Source organism: Rhinopithecus roxellana, chromosome 1 (genome assembly GCF_007565055.1).
Source record: "Rhinopithecus roxellana isolate Shanxi Qingling chromosome 1, ASM756505v1, whole genome shotgun sequence".
Lineage (NCBI taxonomy): Eukaryota > Metazoa > Chordata > Mammalia > Primates > Cercopithecidae > Rhinopithecus > Rhinopithecus roxellana.
In genome coordinates this window covers 134337750-134359030 of record NC_044549.1, presented here as the reverse complement: position 1 = coordinate 134359030, position 21281 = coordinate 134337750, and the positions used below count along the sequence as shown (strand labels likewise).

The window sequence follows — 21281 nt, the reverse complement described above, 5'->3', positions numbered from 1 at the left end:
GTAATTCCAGCTACTTAGGAGGCTGAGGCAGTAGAATCGCTTGAACCCGGGAGGTGGAGGTTGTAGTGAGTGAGCTAAGACTGCACCATTGCACTCCAGCCTGGGTGACAAGAGGGAAACTCTGTCTCCAAGAGCACTGTTTAATTGATGGTCAGAAAAAAACTGTTCAGCTTCCACTTTTAAGCTGTTTCTGGAATTGCCTGAAAAGATCATTGCCTAACAGCTGCTTCATGTAGAAACAAGTGTTGAGATGATTTCTATCTTTGAGCAGCTGCCATTTGGACAGTAATGGTTAAAAGAAAGCATCCCCAAATCTTTTACTTGTCAGCTGCTACTTTGCCCAGCCTAGGCAGATGGAAACTTGAGGGACATTTTATGTGATAGTATACTTCTCAGACATATAAATGACCTATAAAAAATTAGAGTAGGGAATAATTTTTTACTTTATAATTTCAGCTTTTAAAATACAACATAAAAAATGTCAGTTTACTAAATTGGTTTAATACATTAATATTTGCTACACAGTTAAAAGTAAGCTTTTTGTAGGTTCTAATTATATATAATGTATGTATCCACTGTAGGAAAGATAAATGGAATGAGAAAACGAAATCTTTTGTAATTCAGCTGTTCAAAATAATTGCTGATAATTTTCTGTATTTCTGTGAACATGTATACTAAAAAGAGTTAAACAGTTTATATTGTTTTCTAATCTATGAAATTGTGTTTCCTTTATTGATAGGTCATGTAGTTGTGAAACTATTTGAAATAAGTTGGTATCACTACTATTTATTGGGCAGCTGTGTCGATTCGACATTTTGAATCAAAGTTAGTCATCACTGTGAACTTAGCTTATTTCATTTGCAGAATAATGTATGTACTGCTCTTACGATGAGTAATTTGGGAGAATGTGTGTACTGCTCTTAGGATGAGTACTTTGGGAGGTAATGTACAATTGTTAACAATTTTGTTAATTATGAACTTCATTAAGAGTCATACAAAATCTCTTCTACTTCAGTAACTAATTACTTGGGAAATTATTAATAGTATGAATTGTTTTTCTTCTCTTTAGGGAAAGCTAAATGATAAACTAACTTGAAAAAATATGCAGCACCAGGTGTAGACTGTGTATTTTTTAAATTGTTAATACACCTTTTCTAATCCTTCAGTTGGCAACCAGAACGCCAGGTTCCATTTAATGAAGTCAGATTACCACCACCACCTGATATAAAAAAAGAAATTAGTGAAGGAGATGAAGTAGAGGTATGTGTTTTTAAGTTTGTTTTCTTGTGGTGTCTATTTTTTGATTTAAATAAATACTCTTTTAGGAAAATTAGCTTAGTTGATGGAGGATAAATCTGATTCCTTTATTCTTTCTATTGGTGGTAATGGCTGTGTATTAGCAGTGCTTGAGTTTTGGAGCTAGAATCGGTCTCACCTGTCCCATTTTTAGCTGTGTAGACTTTAAGTTTATCATTATAATTTGGAAGTCATGGATGATAGGGTATTTGCATTTTTAAAAGAACCTAGCATAGAACTCTGTGCACTATGGTGTTACCCTTTTCCTTCTTTTTACTAATTACTTTGAATAATTTGTCTTACGACTTGCCTGGGTGTCTTTATGAGGTGTTGATAGTTATTCTTTTACTATAGTGATCATTAACAGAGTTAATATGTAACTGTGAAATATTGTAACTAGCTTTCTGCCTTCTAGAATATTCTAGAAATGTCTGAGGAAAAATTTAAAACTACAGAAAAGCAAAAAAAAAAAAAAAAAATGGAGGGAAAGAAAAATCACAGTTCACAGATGAATCAAACACTGTTCATGTTGTCCATGTTCTTTCAGGCTTGTCTCAGCATCCCAAAATGATGGGATTACAGGCGTGAGCCACCACCCCCAGCCCTGCAAACATTTTATTTTATTTATTTTTTTGAGATGGAGTTTCCCTATTGTCTTCCAGGCTGCAGTGCAATGTTGCGATCTTGGCTCACTGCAACCTCTGCCTGCCAGGTTCAAGCGATTCATCTGCCTCAGCCTCCTGAATAGCTGGAACTACAGGCGTGCATCACCATGCCTGGCTAAGTTTTGTATTGTTAGTAGAGACGGGGTTTCACAATGTTGGGCAGACTGGTTCTCGAACTCCTGACCTCAGGTGGTCTGCCCGCTTTGTCCCCCCAAAGTGCTGGGATTACAGGTGTGAGGTACTGTGCCTAGCCATTTACAAACATTTTAAATGTACATATTCTGTACTAAGCACTTTGCAAGTGATTTAGTTATCTGCCAGTTTTATTTTATTGTTTGAGATGGAGTCTCACTCTGTTGCCCAAGCCGGAGTTCAATGGAACGATCTCAGCTCACTCCAACCTCCGCTTCCCATGTTCAAGCAATTCTTCTGCCTCAGTTCTTCTGAGTATCTGGGATTACAGGTACCCACCACCATGCCCAGCTAATTTTTTTTACTTGTAGTAGAGACAGGGTTTCACCTTGTTGGCCAGGCTGGTCTTGAACTCCTGACCTCAGGTGATCACCCACCTCGGCCTCTCAAAGTTCTGGGATTACAGGTGTGAGTCACCACACATGGCCTGATTTTTTAATGATAAATTTTCTTTGAGCTCTCATTAATACAGATAATAAGCTAGGAAGTCAAAAATTGCAGCACTTCAATCCCTGACAACCTTAACTTAGCGTACCCACTTTGGTGGAAGTCAAAGATAAAAGAGTGAGTAAAGTGAGTGCTTTACTTATTCATGAGGGACTTGGCTCATGGCACCCTGACATAATTTATACTTTGCTTTAGTAAAAGCAAAATAGTACACAGTGAACTTAGTGCAAATAATTAAAATCCAGGCAGAATGGCAATAAGTTAAGAAATAACTTTTTGTAAGGATACCTGTAACTATCTGTGTGTATTAGAGTTCTTGAGGAAAATGTTACTGGTGGAATCGGGGGGAGACACCAGGAAACAAAGTGGTGAAATGACTGCTGCAAATCAAGAAGTGTAAAGTGGGGTCCTTGGTGGGTGCTATATATGGTGGTGATGCTGCAGATTACTATGTTCATTTGGACTTTAGATTTTATTGAAAATGTTTTTCTCAATGTTGTATCTTTTTCTAATAGTTTTCTGTGAGAATAAAGAGGCTTGATTCGTTTTCATTTTTCGAAATTTCTGGTATAGTGTTTTTTGGATTTTGAGTAAGCAAAAGTTAGGCCCAGAAGGGAATGATGTGGGTTTGGACATGTTCTAGAATTAGAAATGTGTGGCAGTCAGTTTTGAAAGTAATGCTTCTTATACTTTTTTGTTGTTTAGACACTTAAAATTGGTAGCATGGAGTCTCAGATTAAAGGGAAAACTACTCTTGGTGGGGTGCTCAGGATGTTGTTACAGTGTACTTTTTCCATTCCTGTCCAGGAGCGTCCTGCCCTGTTGTGAACAGTGTCTGGCTCACCCCTGTGGTCTGCCTCCGCCTCTGTGAGGAAGACATTGATGTAGACATTGAGTGATTTAGAAATTGAATCTAGGGGCTGGGCGCGGTGGCTCAAGCCTGTAATCTCAGCACTTTGGGAGGCCGAGATGGGCGGATCACGAGGTCAGGAGATTGAGACCATCCTGGCTAACACCGTGAAACCCCGTCTCTACTAAAAAATACAAAAACTAGCCGGGCGACCTGGCGGGCGCCTGTAGTCCCAGCTACTCGGGAGGCTGAGGCAGGAGAATGGCGTAAACCCGGGAGGCGGCGCTTGCAGTGAGCTGAGATCTGGCCACTGCACTCCAGCCTGGGCCATAGAGCGAGACTCCGTCTCAAAAAAAAAAAAAAAAAAGAAATTGAATCTAGTTTTTTTTTTTTTTTAATTTCACGTAATGTTTTATGATTCAGCTCTGATCACATTTGCTCTCTAGAATTTTGTAAGTCATCTGAAATTAAGATGTGATTTTTTTTTTTCACTTCTGAAAAATTTGAAAATTCGTATAAGGAAAAAGGAAAATTCATATAAGGAAAAAAATCTTGCCACCCATAGGATTTCGTTTTTTTGTCACCGTTTATTAAGGATTTATCCATATTACCTAGAGTGTTTAGAAACTCTGAGTTAGTGCTTTCCCAGGTAATGTTTCGAAAGCCGCCTCCCCTCCTTTAAATTTAAAGTAATAAAGCTTAATGTAAAAAATTAAATGGTAAAAAATTACATAAAGTACAAAGTGAACCTTCCATCTTAATGTAGGTGTACCTGTCCACCCACCCCAACTTAAATCTCATTTATCAGAGTTGATTCTCTTGTGAGTTTTTTTGTTTGGATGTATAAAGGACATACTTAAGTTGAAAAAAAATTGGGATTAAGTTATATATTTTTGACTTTTGTATTCACTTAATTAGGACAGCAAACATTTTCTTGTCTTCTCATTTAAATTTACCTCATTTTTTGTAACCACCTCAAAATTATTTGGTGTGGATATATCAAATTAAAAGACACTGAAATTACCAAATGTTTTGCTGTTAGCTAAAGAAAACAATGCGAGAATTGAAGTTAATATTCTTATGCAAATCTGGTAGTATTATAGTTCCTATGAGGTTAAATTGCAGAATCAAAAGGCATGATATATACATTTTTAAAAGTATTAAAATGTACCGTTTCATCCTCCAAAAATGTCTTTGGAATTACCACTTTATAATTTTATTAACCCTGGAGGTATCTTTTTCATATGAAACATTGAGTGACTGTATTATATTGTTCATATGTACAGTTTTGTAAACTTGGTGGATGGAAGCTGATGTCTCCTGAATTCTCATTTCCTTAATCATAATATGGGAACATCACTTAAATTAGTTTATTGGCTCTTAACCCCTTGTTCTGTAAATTGTCTGTTTTTTTGTTTGTGTAGTTTTTGGGGTAGGAAATCCTTGCATTTTGTGGCTGAGTTTTATCTTTATTTTTATTTTTGAGACAGAGTTTTGCTTTTTTTGGGAGTGCAGTGGCATGATCTCGGCTCACCACAACCTCTGCCTGCTGGGTTCAAGCGATTCTCCTGCCTCAGCCTCCCTAGTAGCTAGGATTACAGGCGTGCACCATTACACTTGGCTGGTTTTGTATTTTTGGTAGCGACGGGAGTTCTCCATGTTGGTCAGGCTGATCTCGAACTCTGTACCTCAGGTGATCCTCCCACCTTGGCCTCCCAAAGTGCTGGGATTACAGGTGTGAGCCACCGTGCCCAGATCTGAGTTTTTATCTTTTTATGTTTTTTTTCCTCAGGCAATTTCATTTTTTATTTTTTATTTTTTGAGATGGTGTCTCACTAAGTTGCTCAGGCTGGAGTGCAGTGGCATAATCTTGGTTCACTGCAACCTCCACCTCCCGAGTTTAAGTGATTCTCGTGCCTCGGCCCCCGAGTAGCTGGAATTAACAGGCGCACGCCACCATGCTCAGCTAATTTTTTTTATTTTTAGTAGAGGTGGAGACCTGCTTTGGCCTCCCAAAGTGCTGACATTATAGACGTGAGACACTGCGCAGGCTTACTTTGACATTTTTGAATTATGTTTTTTTACATCTGCTTCCCTGCATTATTTTTCCCTTATATGGGGGGTGTGGGGGTGGGGAATCCTTTTAGGTTGCTTCATATCTGATCGCCTTAGTTATGAAATGTAATTTTTTGGTCAATAAACACTTTTTCTTAAAATTTTTCTGGGATTGTGCAAAATAGCAGAGGTAAGCCTGACATCTAAGCTGATAACCGTTTTTTTTTTTTTTTTTTTTTTTTTTTGTCGGGGGGAGATGGAGTTTCACTATTGTTGTCCAGGCTGTAGTGCAATGGCACCATCTCGGCTCAGCGCAACCTCCACCTCCTGGGTTCAAGTGGTTCTCCTGCCTCAGCCTACTAAGTAGCTGGGATTACAGGCATGTGCCACCACACCTGGCTAATTTTGTATTTTTAGTAGAGACAGGTTTTCTCCATGTTGGTCAGGCTGGTCTCTAACTCCTGACCTCAGGTGATCCACCTGCCTCAGCCTCCCAAAGTGCTGGGATTACAGGCTTGAGCCACCACGCCCAGCCCTGATAACGTTTTTTATAAGGTTTCTTCCTTGCATTTAGCATATTTGAAATTTTAAAAACCTGTTTTTGAACTGTGAGATTTTCTGGTTTAGTATTCATTGTTAAAATAGGAATTGACAAGTTTTTGTTCTTGTGGCATATGCCTTTCCTTTTCTAGTCATATGGCGGATTGTCAGGCATTATGGTTATGTATCTATATATTATATTAAAATGTTGGGATAAGCGCCTTGAGATAAATTGGATTAAAAAAGAGAATAAAAATTATCTGAGGTAAGACACTCATTTACAACTTTTTAGGTTTTTTTTTTTTTTCCAAATTTTATTTTTTTGAGACAGGATCTTACTGTCACCCAGGCTGGAGTACAGTGGTGCCATCATGGCTCACTACAGCCTTGACCTCCTGGGCTCAAGGGATCTTCCTTGCCTCAGCTTCTCAAGTAGCTGGGATCATAGGCATGTGCCACCATGCTGGGCTAATTTTTGTATTTATTTTAGAGATGAGGTTTTGCCATGGTGCCCAAGCGAGTCTTGAACTCTTGGGCTCAAGCAGTCGCCCACCTCAGCCTCCCAAGTGGTAGGATTACAGGCGTGTGCTACCATGCTAAGCCTAATTTAGTATTTTATTTATGTAAAAGATATACGTGGATTATTTATTCTACTTTTTAAAAAGTTTTAAGTTTGATTCTTTTGGCCAGTCTGAAGTTTTCAGCTGTCTGTATTTGGACGTAGTTTTTCTCATCATACCAAGATACCAAGACCATTGTTAGTCTTACTGCTTAGGACATGCTCACACATAAAGGAGAGACGAACATAGTCTTTGTTACTTGTTTTTGTCTTGCGGAGTGGGTTTCTAGGACTTGATTCAGTAAAGAAAGTTGGTAGGAAACTGATTTGTTTAAGTATCAGCCTTAAAGGTGAATGAGATAATACTATTATTTAGGTAGAGAAATCACACATGTTCATTCCAGATGTTAAACTTTTCTAATGTGCGTTTTCTTAAAATGTAATAATACAAAATGGCAGATGCATAGTAGCAGTACTCAGTAAATGTATTTCACATGTTGAAAATAATATTTGGAAAATTTCTTTGGAAAAATGGAAATATAGTTAATTTATTGAAGACTGGTAAAAATTCTCTGTCTTTGATACTTATTCTTAATTTGGCTACTTGAAAGACATAGGTTGAACATTATGAACTTCAATGAAAAATTGATGACTTTAGGATCCAGACTGTAATTACATTTAATTTACTTACAGTTGTTTACTTGAGTTTAGATTTTTTTTTTTTTTTTTTTTTTTTTTTTTTTTACCAGAGTATGACTTGGGATCATTTGGTGCAAAGAATTCTGAAATAGGCTTTTGGAATTTGATTCTTCTTATGTATTTCGTCGTGCACTCCATAAAATGATAGTGATTAAAATGAGTACCAATGTGTTTTTAGGCTTCTCATCGTGGTCACTCCACAGTCTCCTGGATTTTAGTATGTTAGAGCAGCGTGTGGGCCATTTTTTCAGAGTGTGAATTGTTCCTGTGAAATAGTTTGCAGAGTTAAGTAAAATCTGAAGAAAGGGAGTTTTTGTGGGGTGCTCTTACTCAATGACATATTTGTAAATCAATTCAGTAATTAATGTTTAGGATGTGATACACTAGAGCACAGTTTTAATGCTGGCTTATTAAAGTGATATTGTGGGAGATATACTCTTCGTTTTGTATAGGGTATGATTTGATCCATAGCACTAAAGTGGATCCAAATTAATAATGGTTTTGTTTTGTTTTGTTTTGTTTTGAGACGGAGTCTTGCTCTGTTGACCAGGCTGGAGTGCAGTGGCGTGATCTCGGCTCACTGCAACCTCTGCTTCCTAGGTTGAAGTGATTCTCCTGCCTCAGGCTCCTGAGTAGCTGGGATTACAGGCACCTGCCACCATGCCTGGCTAGTAGAGATGGAGTTTCACCATATTGGTCAGTCTGGTCTCGAACTCCTGACCTCAGGTGATTCACCCGCCTTGGCCTCCCAAAGTGCTGGGATTACAGGTGTGAGCCACTGTGCCTGTGCCCGGCTCTTTTTTTTTTTTGTTTTAGAAGGAGTCTTGCTCTATCACCCAGGCTGGAGGGCAGTGGTGTGATCTTGGCTCCTCTCCCAAGTTCAGGTGATTATCCTGCCTCAGCCTCCTGAGTAGCTGGGATTACGAATGCCTGCCCACCACCATGCCCAGCTAATTTTTGTACTTTTAGTAGAGACAGGGTTTTGCCGTGTTGGCCAGGTTGGTCTAAACTCCTGACCTCATGTGATCCACCAGTCTCAGCCTCCCAGAGTGCTGGGATTACAGGTGTGGGCTGTATGGCCAAATTTGTAGTGTTTTGATCCAGGCTCAGGAATTTATGTTTAGTCACTTGATGAGAGTAGCTTGGTCTTTCAGGAGTGAAGTTATTAATGAAGCTTATAGAAATGGATATTAAGTTTAAAATATTTCATTGTTCAGTGAGAAAAGCCTCCAGGCAGTTGAAAATGGTTTATTTAGGAAGCTAGATTCATGGATGGTTATGCTTTGGTGAAAATAGAATAAGGGAGTTAGGCAGTTTTAAGATATAACATTTTCAGCAAATCAGACTTGATGTACCCACAGATTAACGAGATATTCGAGCTGCCTCTCTGAGATAGTTATTTGAATGGGCACCTTCTTTTAGTTGTTAGGATATTCTTTTTGTAACCCTCAGTATACTTGGGAAAACAGTCATCACTGATCATTTACCACATAATTTTGTAGCAGAAATAATTAAAGGGTAGTAAGGTCATTAGTAGACCTTATTCTTTTTTTTGAGACAGGGTCTCGCTCTGTCACCCAATTTATAGCATAGTGGCATGATCATGGCTCACTGCAGCCTTAACCTGCCAGTCTCAAGTGATCCTCCTTCCTCAGCCTCCGAAGTAGCTGGGACTAGAGGCATGCACCAACCACACCTGGCTAATTAAAAAAAAATTTTTTTTTATAGAGATGGGATCTTCCTGTGTTGCCCAGACTGGTCTCAAACTTCTGGGCTCAAGCAATCCTCCTGCCTCAGCCTCCAAAAGTGCTGGGATTACAGGCATGAGTCACTGTGCCCGGCCATTATTAGACTTTTTTAAAGGCCATTATTGACTCCATGCTGGAGTATAGTGGAGCAAACACAACTCACTGCAGCCTTGACCTCCTGGGCTCAAGTGATCCTTCCACCCCACCCCAGGCCCCCAAGTAGCTGAGATTACAGGCACATGCCACCATGCCTGGCTAATTTTTGTACTTTGCATAGTGATGGTGTTTCTCCATGTCGTCCAGGCTGGGCTCGAACTCTGGAGCCAAAGTGATCTGCCCACCTCAGCCTCCCAGAGTACTGGGATTATGGGCGTGAGCCACCACGCATGGCCTTATTAAGACTTTTTTTTTTTTTTTTTTTTGAGACGGAGTCTTGCTCTGTCGCCCAGGCTGGAGTGCAGTGGCCGGATCTCAGCTCGCTGCAAGCTCCGCCTCCCGGGTTCACGCTGTTCTCCTGCCTCAACCTCCAGAGTAGCTGGGACTACAGGTGCCCACCACCTCGCCCGGTTGGTTTTTTTGTATTTTTTAGTAGAGACGGGGTTTCACCTTGTTAGCCAGGGTGGTCTCGATCTCCTGACCTCGTGATCCGCCTGTCTTGGCCTCCCAAAGTGCTGGGATTACAGGCTTGAGCCACCGCGCCCGGCCTAGACATTTTAATAAGTGTTTACACTTAGCAAATCCAACTTTTTCATATTTTCCAGATTTTGATGATATATGTATCTACAATGAATGCAGTTCTCTAAATGTAACTAACTGCTCACTGTTACACATGAACCTAGAACATACCAATCTTATAAATACTGGTAGCAGATTTAAAATATATGTCTAATAAGTTCTAGCTTATTCTGGTTATTCTTACAGTTAGATCATCAGAATGCAGTCCTTGAATACTTTGGAACTTTTAGTGGCATCTCATTCTGTTGAGGAAGGGATAGCCATCTCTGCTGTAATTTTGGTATTTTTAGTCAATTGGATTGACTAATCTGTTTTGCATTTCATTGTCTTTTTTTTTTCTAGTTAACCTTTGTATGCACATCTGCTTTTGACGTTTCCACTTATGAAGTACATTTCGGCACACAAATGTTTCTTAAGATTTTATCTTCAATTTTTATTTTACCTTGTTTTTTTTGGAACAGGGTTTCGTTCTGTCACCCAGGCTTGAGTGTAGTGGCACAATCTTTCCTCACTGCAGTCTCAACTTCCCAGGCTCCAGCAATCCTCCCACCTTAACCTTCCATGTAGGTGGGACCACAGGTGTGCTCTACCACACCTGGCTAATTTATTTTGTATTTTTGGTAGAGACGGGGTTTCATCATGTTGTCCAGGCTGATCTTGCATTCCTGAGCTCAAGCAGTCCACCCGCTTGGCCCCTCAAAGTGCTGGGATTACAGGTGTAACCCACTGCGCCTGACCACAAACATCTTAAAAGATGGAAGAATATTGTCTAATACCCTTTTAGCAAACGAGGATGATCTGGATTCTGGTTGGAGGATTTTGCAGTCTCAGTTGAGTCATTAACTGGATGAGAATGCACATTGTCTTTCCCTCTTCTTAGTAATACATTGTTTGAGAATATTCATCTAAGATGTCGCCATCTGAAGACTTCATAGTCTGAGACTTTGCTTTGTAAGATAATTTCACATTTATCAGTAGAACCTAGTGTGCTGCTGTCTCTTTGCATCTGTTGTCTGATACCTCTACTAATTAGAAAGGCCTTCCTCTGTAAATTTTTCTTCTCTTTGCAATTATGAGTGAAAAATAAATTCTTAATTATCAGCTGATCAACGGTAGCTAAAAGCAGACTACAAGGATGGTGTTTTTGATCTTTTGAACTGTTTTGAAAGAGATGTGATACCATGGGCTATGCAGTAAGGAAACTGTGTGAACATTAACAATTTATTTCACTGTTGCATCCTCTAGGTGATGCCATCATTCCTCTGTTCCATGTTAGTCTTTATTTAAAGCATAGCTGAGAATAACTGATGAATGTTGATGAAATAGTAAAGTGTTTCAAGATATAGGAAAAATAAGATCACTAGATTCTACCTTATATTTATAAAAGGGCCCAGTGGATACATATAATAATTACAGTATAAGGGTGAGTTTTATTCTAGTGTTAAACTTGTTTTTTGGAATATGTCTAAGGAAGAATGTAAGTCATGAGATATTGATCCCTTTGAATAGTTAGATCTGTTTATAAAAGAAATGGAAAAACTAAAATTGAGTTTAATGGACCCTGATTGGTAAATTGGACTTACTGGTTTTTCTCATAGCTTTTTTTCTAATCATGGTGTACAATAAAGTTCATTAGTAGGTTTTGGTTTATTCATTTCCAGTTCCAGTATTCCTACCACTTCCATGATTACTCTCAAATCATCCTGATAGAAGCTTCAGGCTAAAAAAAGTCTTTGTTTTTAGTTGTTTGCATTTATCTTCCAGAAGGCTGTTAACATCCACTGATAGGATTCTTTGGTCATCTCTGCAAAGGCAGTCAATCTTGGTTTTTATTGGTTCTTAGTTGTTTCTTCTCAGAAACAACTTTTCTACCTTTCTCTATATTGAAAATATAATACATTAAAGAAGCTCTGCTGTATCATAAGAAAATAACTCTAATCCCAAGTAAAAGCTGCTGTGACCTATTGCGTTAATAAAACTGATATTTATAGACATAAAGAATATAAGACTTGTTTTTTTGTGGATAGTTTTTGTTTTGTTTTGGAGATGGAGTCTCACTCTAGTTGCCTAGGCCGGAGTGCAATGGCATGATCTCTGCTCACTGCATCCTCTGCACCCTGGACGTGATTATCCTGCCTCAGGTGATTCTCCTGCCTCAGCCTCCCGAGTAGATGAGATTACAGGCACCTGCCACCATGCCCGGCTAATTTTTGTATTTTAGTAGAGACAGGGTTTACCATGTTGGTCAGCCTGGTCTCGAACTCCTGACCTCAAGTTATCCACCCACCTTGGCCTCCCAAAGTGCTGGGATTTCAGGCGTAAGCCACTGTGCCCAGCCTGGATAGGAGTTTTGTAAGATACTTAATGTATTCTGCTAGATGGACTGAATGTGTGTAATTTTTATTTTCAGTTAAACGATTTTTTTTAGTACATTTGATTTAGGTTCTTCAGCAAGGGATCTAAATGTCATATCCTCGATGGAATTTAAAAATTAGGTTAAACACTTTCTGAGAACAAGTTTTAATATTAATGTTGACAGAAACAGGAAGACCTGTGTTGTACATTCTTTAAAACTCCTTTGTAAGAGCATTTCTTTAAAATAATACTTTTATTTAGTAAACCTCATGAATGTGGAATTAATTTCCAAGAAGCTAAATTGCCCAAAAAAGTGTAGTTTTATTTTTAAGTAGTAAATTTAAATGTACATATCACTTTCATTAAATTGCATTTAATATACCAATTTAAATAAAATAGCAGTTTTGATTTTTAAGTTTAATGGGATTGGGCATTAATAAAAAGTCATTATTTACAGCATTGAAATCTTTTGGGATGAATGGATATAGGCATTTTTTTTTCTTCTCAGGTATATTCAAGAGCAAATGACCAAGAGCCATGTGGATGGTGGTTGGCTAAAGTTCGGATGATGAAAGGAGAAGTAAGTAATCTTCACACTTGCTTTGTGACTAGTTTCTAAGGAATTACCTCAGTGTTTGGTTTTTGTAAATGTTACTTCAACTGTTAGTTTTATTTCTGAAAGCCTACCTGAGAAATAGTTGATCAGACATTTCCATTAGCATTAATTTCTGTTTGTGTTCTGTATTGGCAAACACCAAAGCTGCTCTCCAGAGGTACACCTCAAGCATGTAAGGACCACCAAGGCTCATGCTTGTAAGAACCTATAATCTAGTTTAGGCAAATCAGATTGATGTAGCTAAGCTGTGGTTAGTATTTATGCCACATGGGGGAGGGTCCATTGGTTAAGCTGAGCAAGGTAATTAGAACTTCATTTAAACTTCATTATTTTTGTTCAGATGGGATTTTTAAAGTATTTTGATGTCTTTTAGTTTTATGTCATTGAATATGCTGCTTGTGACGCTACTTACAATGAAATAGTCACATTCGAACGACTTCGGCCTGTCAATCAAAATAAAACTGTCAAAAAAAATACCTTCTTTAAATGCACAGTGGATGTTCCTGAGGATTTGAGAGAGGCGTGAGTAATTTTATTTACTATTGAATTGTTCTGTGAATTAAGATTTTTCAGTCCCGTAAAACATTTTCCCTAATGCCCAATCGAAACCTTGTGATGGAAAATCATCTTAACGAACAAAGGTTTTAGTGGGGGATGTCAAAATGAAACACTGACTTTGTATTATAACTCCTCTGAATTTAATCTGTTATTGAGGTCTTACACATGAATTAATTTCTCTCTAGGTGTGCTAATGAAAATGCACATAAAGATTTTAAGAAAGCAGTAGGAGCATGCAGAATTTTTTACCATCCAGAAACAACACAGCTAATGATACTGGTAAGATAATACCATATTATAAGGTAGCTTATTAATGGGTATTGCACAGATTTTATAATTAGATATTTCAAAAGAGAAAAGCTAAGGTCAACTTAGTGTATAGAGAATTTCTTAATATAGTGTGGGAGAAAAATTTTGCAGCTATAAAATGTTAATTACATTCTTAACATCATAAAATTCTTATGTGTGAGATCCTGGATTTTTCCCAAATCAGGCATATTATGAATAGCAGATCTAAATAATACAGGAATTCAGAAAGGAAACTGTGATTACTCAGAGTAGTGTTAGGTGAAAGAAGTGTAGTAGATGAGAAGCAAGGAAGGCTTTGTATAGAAGATGGTGTTTGTGCTATTTGGAAGAAAGATTAAAGTTTTGAGTAATTAGCTTGTTTGTTTATAGTCTGCCAGTGAAGCAACTGTGAAGAGAGTAAACATCTTAAGTGACATGCATTTGCGAAGTATTCGTACGAAGTTGATGCTTATGTCCAGAAATGAAGAGGCCACTAAGCATTTAGAAGTAAGTGGGTTTACTTACAAAAGAGTTTTCTGTGTCCCATTTAGTTTTTGTTTGTTTTTGGAGACAGATTCTGGCTCTGCTGCCCAGGCTAGAGTGTAGTGGTGCAATCTTGGCTTACTGCAACCTCTGCCTCCCAGGTTCAAGCAGTTCTGCTGCCTCAGCCGCCATGTAGCTGGGATTGCAAGTGTGCCCCACCAAGTCCAGCTAAGTTTTGTGTTTTAGTAGAGATGGGGTTTTGCCATGTTGGCCAGGCTGGTCTCGAACTCCTGGCCTCAAGTGGTTGCCCGCCTCAGCTTTTCAAAGTGCTGGGATTACAGGCATGAGCCACCGAGCCTGGCCCCCATTTAGTTTTATATTTTATATTTTTCAAGTTCCTTGCTTCAAATGAAGGCAGCCTAGGACCTCTGTTTCGTAACTATTTGGAGTTGTCGTGTCTGTAGAAGAATTACTTTTTTGCTTTTCCATTTTACCTTGTATCAAACATAGCCTTTCCTTTGCTAAATGCCTGTTGACTTGTTGATAGGACTTAGATGACAGGTGCCAAAGAGCGAAGAAACTAGAGATACTCAGTAGACCGTATTGCTAGTTCTTTACTTTGTATTTATCCTTTTTATTTTTTTCAACTGCCTTGTCGTCTGTCAGTCATTATACCTTTCATCAGTAACCAGTTCACTGTAACAACTCTTGTGTGAGAGGAGAGGAGGACTAGGAGTGGGGTATCATGTGACATGTAGTATTAAAATATGAAGCTTATCATTATCTCTCTGTCTTATCCTAAGGTACTCTGTTGTGTCCTATTCTTCTCTGCTACACTGTTAGGATACTTGTTCTTCCACTCACTCACACTTTCTAGATCTAGATGAACACGTGTGCGTGCACACATTGTGTTGTCTTAGAGAAATTGAGATATGTTTATTATCCTTAGGACAAATTTGGAAGTGTTCTCATTAATTTATAAGTTCTGAACAAGGGATATGTGAACAAATCTGTCTGTATCTGGAAAAGTCTTTTAGCCTAATAGACGAATAAAACAATTTCTTTTCCCCATTCATTTTATGACATTAGATGAGTTTCCTTTATTAAGAGACTGCGTTTTTTTTTTTTTTTCTTTATGTGGGTTTTCGGTGCTTTTTTCTTCTCATGTCTTTCTTTACACTGTGGTAAAGTGCATATGAAACTTAGCATCTTAACCATTTTTAAGTGTACGCTTAGTATTAAGTATGTTTACATTATTAATCTTCAGGGCTTCTCATATTCTAAAACTGAAAATGTGTACCCTTTAGACAGCTGCTCATTTTCCCCTTTCCCCAGCCCCTGGCAACCATCATTCTATTTTCTGTGCTATAAATTTGACTATTTTAGATACCTCATGTAAGTAAAATCATTTTAGTCTTTTTTGTGTCTGGCATATTTTACTTAGCATCAAGGTTCATCTGTGTAGCATGTGTCAGAATTTCCTTTTTAAGGCAGAATGTATATATGACATTGTGTTCTTTCATTCATTCATCTGTGGATTTGGGTTGCTTTCACTTCTTGACTATCGTAAATAATGCTATGAACATGGATGTGCAATACAGCATTTTGTGGCCACGTGTGGTGGCTCATGCCTATAATCCCATCACTTTGGGAGGCTGAAGTGGGAGGATTGCTTTAGCTGAAGAGTTCGAGACCAGCCTGGGTAACATAGTGAGAGCTTGTCTTCAAAAAATAAAAAAATAAAAAATTAGCTGGGCTCACTGGTACGTGCCTGCATTTCCAACTATTCAGGAGGCTGAAGTGGGACGATTGCTTGAGCCCAGGAGATGGAAGTGGCAGTGAGCCATGATCATGCCACTGCACGCTAGCCTTGGTGACAGAGGGAGACCCTGTCTGAAAAAAAAAACCATACAGAAAAGCCATTTTGATCTTTTATAATACTAATTTTCCTTTTTTATTAGTGCACAAAACAACTTGCAGCAGCTTTTCATGAGGAATTTGTTGTGAGAGAAGATTTAATGGGCCTGGCAATAGGAACACATGGTAGTAACATTCAGCAAGCTAGGAAGGTTCCTGGAGTTACCGCCATTGAGCTAGATGAAGATACTGGAACATTTAGAATCTATGGAGAGGTAAGTTCTCTTTCTCCTGCCTTGGCCTTTACTATAATGTATTAACCATCTATTGTTTGATTATATTTTTATCTGAAATTCCAGTTTCCCAGTGAAACATTTTTGAGGTAGAATTTATTCATTTAGCATCAGTCAGCCTAGTAGTCATTACTTATGCAGCTGAATTGAAGTTAACTTTGTATTGAGGGGAGTGAAAGATTTACTAAGTAATTAAATATGTAGTTTTTTAAATTGAAGTTTCTTTTTTTTTTTTTTTGAGACGGAGTCTTGCTCTGTCACCCAGCCTGGAGTGCAGAGGCCGGATCTCAGCTCACTGCAAGCTCCGCCTTCCGGGTTTACGCCATTCTCCTGCCTCAGCCTCCCGAGTAGCTGGGACTACAGGCGCCTGCCACCTCGCCCGGCTAGATTTTTGTATTTTTTAGTAGAGACGGGGTTTCACCGTGTTAGCCAGGATGGTCTCGATCTCCTGACCTCGTGATCCGCCCGTCTCGGCCTCCCAAAGTGCTGGGATTACAGGCTTGAGCCACCACGCCCGGCCAAATTGAAGTTTCTTAACTGCTTCGGAATTTACTTCAGTTTTATACCCATAACAAATAATCTGTCCAACTGTTTTTTTTTTGAATGTTTACTGTGTGCCAGGCACTGGCAGGAGTAAATGGCATATATTAGCATAGCTTTTCTAGAACTCGAATTTGTATAATGCTTCGTCACTGGTTAATCATGACGTTTGCAGGGGTAGAAAATTAGTAAGTTATTTTTAAAAAGTTATTCAGCCAGGTGCAGTGGCACACATTTGCATTCCCAGCTACTTGGGAATCTGAGGCAGGAGGATTGCTTGAGCCCATGAGTTTGAATCCAGCCAGGGCAACGTAGAGTTTAAAAATATATATATAAATTTATATGTATACATGTACACGCACCTTATCTGTATTTTTATGTATGTAAATTGAGACCATCCTTCAAATTTGAGTAACTGGATTTTTTTTTTTTTTTTTTTTTTAAAGAAACAAGGTTTTGCCATGTTGCACAGGCTGGTCTGGAACTCCTGAGCTCAAGCACTCCGCCTGCCTCAGCCTCCTAAAGTGCCGGGACTGTAGGCATGAGCCACTGTGCCTGGCCTGGAGTTTTTTTTGAATGACAATTTTGTGTCTTAACTTTTCATACATAGCTCTTATGAACAGCTTCTTTCACATAGTAAAGCTGACTAGAGGCTTTACTTTTAATTTCGAAACCTTTAAAAGTAGACAGTATAACATAGTAATTAAGGCAGCCAAGCACTGTGGCTCATGTCTGTAACCCCAGCAATTTTGGAGGCTAAAGCAGGAAGATCACTTGAGCCCAGGACTGAAAGGCTGCAGTGGCCTATGATCGTCATTGTCCTCTAGCCTGAGTGACAAAGCAAGGTTCTGTCTTGTTGAGAAGAAGGAGGAGAAAAAAAAAAGACGGGCTTTGGAGCTATACTGCCTGGGTTGGAATTCACTTTAAATAGGCCACTTTGAGTAGGCTTGGAGTGTGTTACTTTGCTTCCTTGTATAAGTGTTCTCATTATAAAATAATAATAGTGCTTACCTTAATACAGTTCTTAAAGATTGGATACATTATACAAAATGTTGATTGCATACGGTATATCACATAGTGTGCACACAATAATTTGAGCTATGGTTTTAAAATTAAAAAAATTATTTGCTTATTTAATTTTTTTAGAGACAGGATCTACTCTATTGCTCAGGCTGGAGTGTAGTGGCGTGATCATAGCTCACTGCCGCCTCAGACTCCTGGGCTCACACCATCCTCTGGCCTCAGCCTCTTGAGTAGCTAGGACTATGGGCGTGTGCCGCCATGCTGGGCTAATTTAAATATGTATCTATATATTTTGTAGAGATAGAGGTTTCCTGTGTTGCCCAGGGTAGTCTTAAACTCTTGACCTTAAATGATCCTCCTACATTGGCCTCCCAAACAAAGTGCTGGGATTGTAGGTGTGAGCCCACCACATCTGGCCTTATCTGTGGTTATTAAAGAACAAACGTTAAAAATGAAAATGACTTTTAAGAAGTAAAAAGTCCATGTAGAGACTCACTCTCAAACCTCTAGTCATTTAAAATTGTACTCATTAGAAATTAGGAATTTTGATAATCTTACCAGTGGGTACTTTTAAAAAATGCATCTCTGCAAAAATAGCTTTTTAAGTCATATACCTGATTTTGAGAATAAATAAAATAATTCAGACAATTTGAACAATTTGTATTGTTAACATTTAACATGAGAATATCAACCTGGGAGTATAGACTAGTATATTTAGGATTGGGTTAAAGTTTTGGCTGTTCAGCAGCTGTGTAATTTAAACTCTGACACTAAATTTCTCAGCAGCTTAAATATTTTAGAGATGTTATTTTATTTTTGGTTTTAATAGTACTGACTGATTTGGGATTTTTAAAAATGATTTTTTTCTTAAGTACTTTGTGAATCACTTCACCTGAAATCTCTCACCAGTGGAATGAGCATAATCTTTTAGTAGAATATAATCATTCAGAATTTTCTCTTTTCTCATCTTTTTGTTTTGGATTATGGGTTGCTTCAAGATTGAAACAGGATTTAATTTTTACTTTTCCCCTCATCTACAGAGTGCTGATGCTGTAAAAAAGGCTAGAGGTTTCTTGGAATTTGTGGAGGATTTTATTCAGGTTCCTAGGAATCTCGTTGGTAGGTACTTTTACTAAATGTTAAATAAGTTAAACATTAGTTACATATAGCGACTTAATTGAAAACTGGTCTTGTAGTCTGATAACCTTATTCCAGTTATGTGTAGATTTATTTAGATAGCAATAATTCTTTTTTTGGTGATAACATTTTGTGTAACTTGTTGTTGTCATATGTTAAAAAGTAAAGATGTTTCTTCTGTACAGGATGACCCACTAATAAGGCCCAGGGTTTTTTATAACAGTTTGTCATTACAGTTTTTCATCAGCCTTCTCATCCCTTGGGATCTTTCCTAATTCTCACTCCTTTACTCTCTTTTTATCATTGATATGTATTCATCAAAATTATGATAGTACTTTTTGAGAAGGTATTTGTTGTATTTGTTTTGTTTAGTGCAGAAGAAAAGTAACAGTGAACTAACAATAGGGTAATAAACTTCTACACAGTAGGTCCTGAATTAGTAGGTTGTCACAAGGCATGGAATAATAAGGTAAGAACTTGTGGGCAGGAGAGAAGGATGATAACATGAGGGGTGGTTTCACTGTTAATTATTTAACACCGTTGTTCAAACTGTTGTACCCATGGATTATAGTTAAGTGACAAGAATTTGCATTTGAAGTTACGGTTAAATGAGCATTATAGGTTGGAGTGAGTTCATTTATAGCTCTGTTATTAATATGCCCTACATCTATGCTGTCTGTCTCTTTGCTATTTGAGGCAATTGAGAAGGCTTTGGTTATGTGTTAAGTACACAGTGACTATACTAAAAATTGACTCTTTAAACATTTAATATAAAAAGAAGCATCAAGATAATGTAGTGAAGTTTACTAGGAGGGGGATGAGTTTTTGTTGCCTATTATCTCTCATTATTTTTTTTTGTTGACGCTAAGGAAATACTTTCAGCTTCTTGGGTTCCATTTATAGAATGTGGCTTATTCTGCCTTTAGGAAATGATGTTTAGCCACAGACGTTCTATTTGTTAAATTGTGTAAAACGAACATTAATAGAAAAATTAAAAAAAAAAAACTTCCATTCTAAAAAGATTTTTTTTTTTTGGCCGTTAATAAGTAGTATATTCAGGAAAAGTAGTTTAAAACACAGGAATTTGTTTCTTGGAATTTAACTGTTAGTATTTATGAAAAAAGCTTTTTTTTTTTTTTTTGAGATGGAGTCTTGCTTTGTCACCCAGGCTGGAATGCAGTTGCAGTGACGCACTCTTGGCTGACTGCAACCTCTGCCTCCTGGGTTCAAGCGATTCTCCTGCCTCAGCCTCCCGAGTAGCTGGGACTGGAGGTGCCTGCCACCATGCGTGGCTAATTTTTGTATTTTTAGTAGAGATGTGGTTTCACCATATTGGCCAGGCTGGTCTTGAACTCCTGCTCCTGATCTTGTGATCCGCCCACCTTGGCCTCCCAAAGTGCTGGCTTTACAGGCATGATCCACCGCGCCCGGGTGTAAAAAGCCTTTCAGTTCTGCTCAAACATTTGGATAGGTATGACATTACTGCCAATTGTGTAAGCTCTACTTTATTAGTTCTTGGTATACCATTGTTCACTATAGACTGAACCTTTGGAAAGAGGAGATGTTAAAATTCAATATCAACTTGAAGAATGTTGTATAATTATACATAGGTAAGGTGCACAATGTTATCAAATGTTTATCAGTATCAAATGAAATCACCTTTGATAAGCTGCTTTTGAAAAGGATGCCGTTTTAAAAAATCATAATTATTGACATCTGTGAGTACTAACATTGTGGTAGCGGCTGTACAGAGTGTAACTTTAAGGTTTCCTCACTTGTAAAAATGATTTAGCAGTGGGTTTGTGAAAGGGAACCAGGTTTCTTTTCGATCCAAGTCTATCAGTTATAAAAGATAGCCTTGGTCTTAGAGAGTTGTGGTAGGTGTTGTGAGTAAAAGTTTCTAGTATTTCAAAAGTAAGAAAATTGGGTATATTTGTAGTTCTCTTTTCTCTTTATTCAGTGAAGTGGTGAGTACCTGTTGTCTGTTTTCCTGTATCCTGTCTGTGTTGGCTTTGGTGATGTGGGTTGTGTGCTGTTTAGGAAATACACAATAGCAGTAACTATTACACATTGGTGAAATACTCAGGAACTTAGTACAAGAATTTCTGTTGGTTGTCATGTGTAAAAGTACAATGTTTCCCTCCATAATGTTTTATGGATGAAGCAGTCTTTTAAAAAATAGTACGTTTTTAGTTCAAATGAAAGAAAAAGAGAACTGAGGAATAAAAGGGAATGAGAACACTTGGTAGGTAAGTTCCAGAGAGGATTGATTACCTTATACATTCGTGTTCTGAGAGTTCTAAGATGACCATTCCCACCCCTCCCAAATCAAAGGGAAAAATATC

At 38.1% G+C, this 21281-nt stretch overlaps 1 protein-coding gene across 6 annotated transcripts in view; it reads left to right on the top strand.

Moving 5' to 3' along the window:
- Positions 1-21281, top strand: part of FXR1 (FMR1 autosomal homolog 1) — a 67672-nt gene that overhangs the window by 22619 nt on the left and 23772 nt on the right. For all 6 annotated transcript variants that reach the window (XM_010352528.2, XM_010352525.2, XM_010352524.2 and 3 more), the window contains exons 3-9: positions 1167-1260; positions 12650-12721; positions 13131-13279; positions 13501-13594; positions 13994-14110; positions 16048-16218; positions 18840-18918. In XM_010352528.2, coding sequence (XP_010350830.1) covers positions 1167-1260; positions 12650-12721; positions 13131-13279; positions 13501-13594; positions 13994-14110; positions 16048-16218; positions 18840-18918 — 776 coding nt within the window. The remainder of the gene's footprint in view (positions 1-1166; positions 1261-12649; positions 12722-13130; positions 13280-13500; positions 13595-13993; positions 14111-16047; positions 16219-18839; positions 18919-21281) is intronic.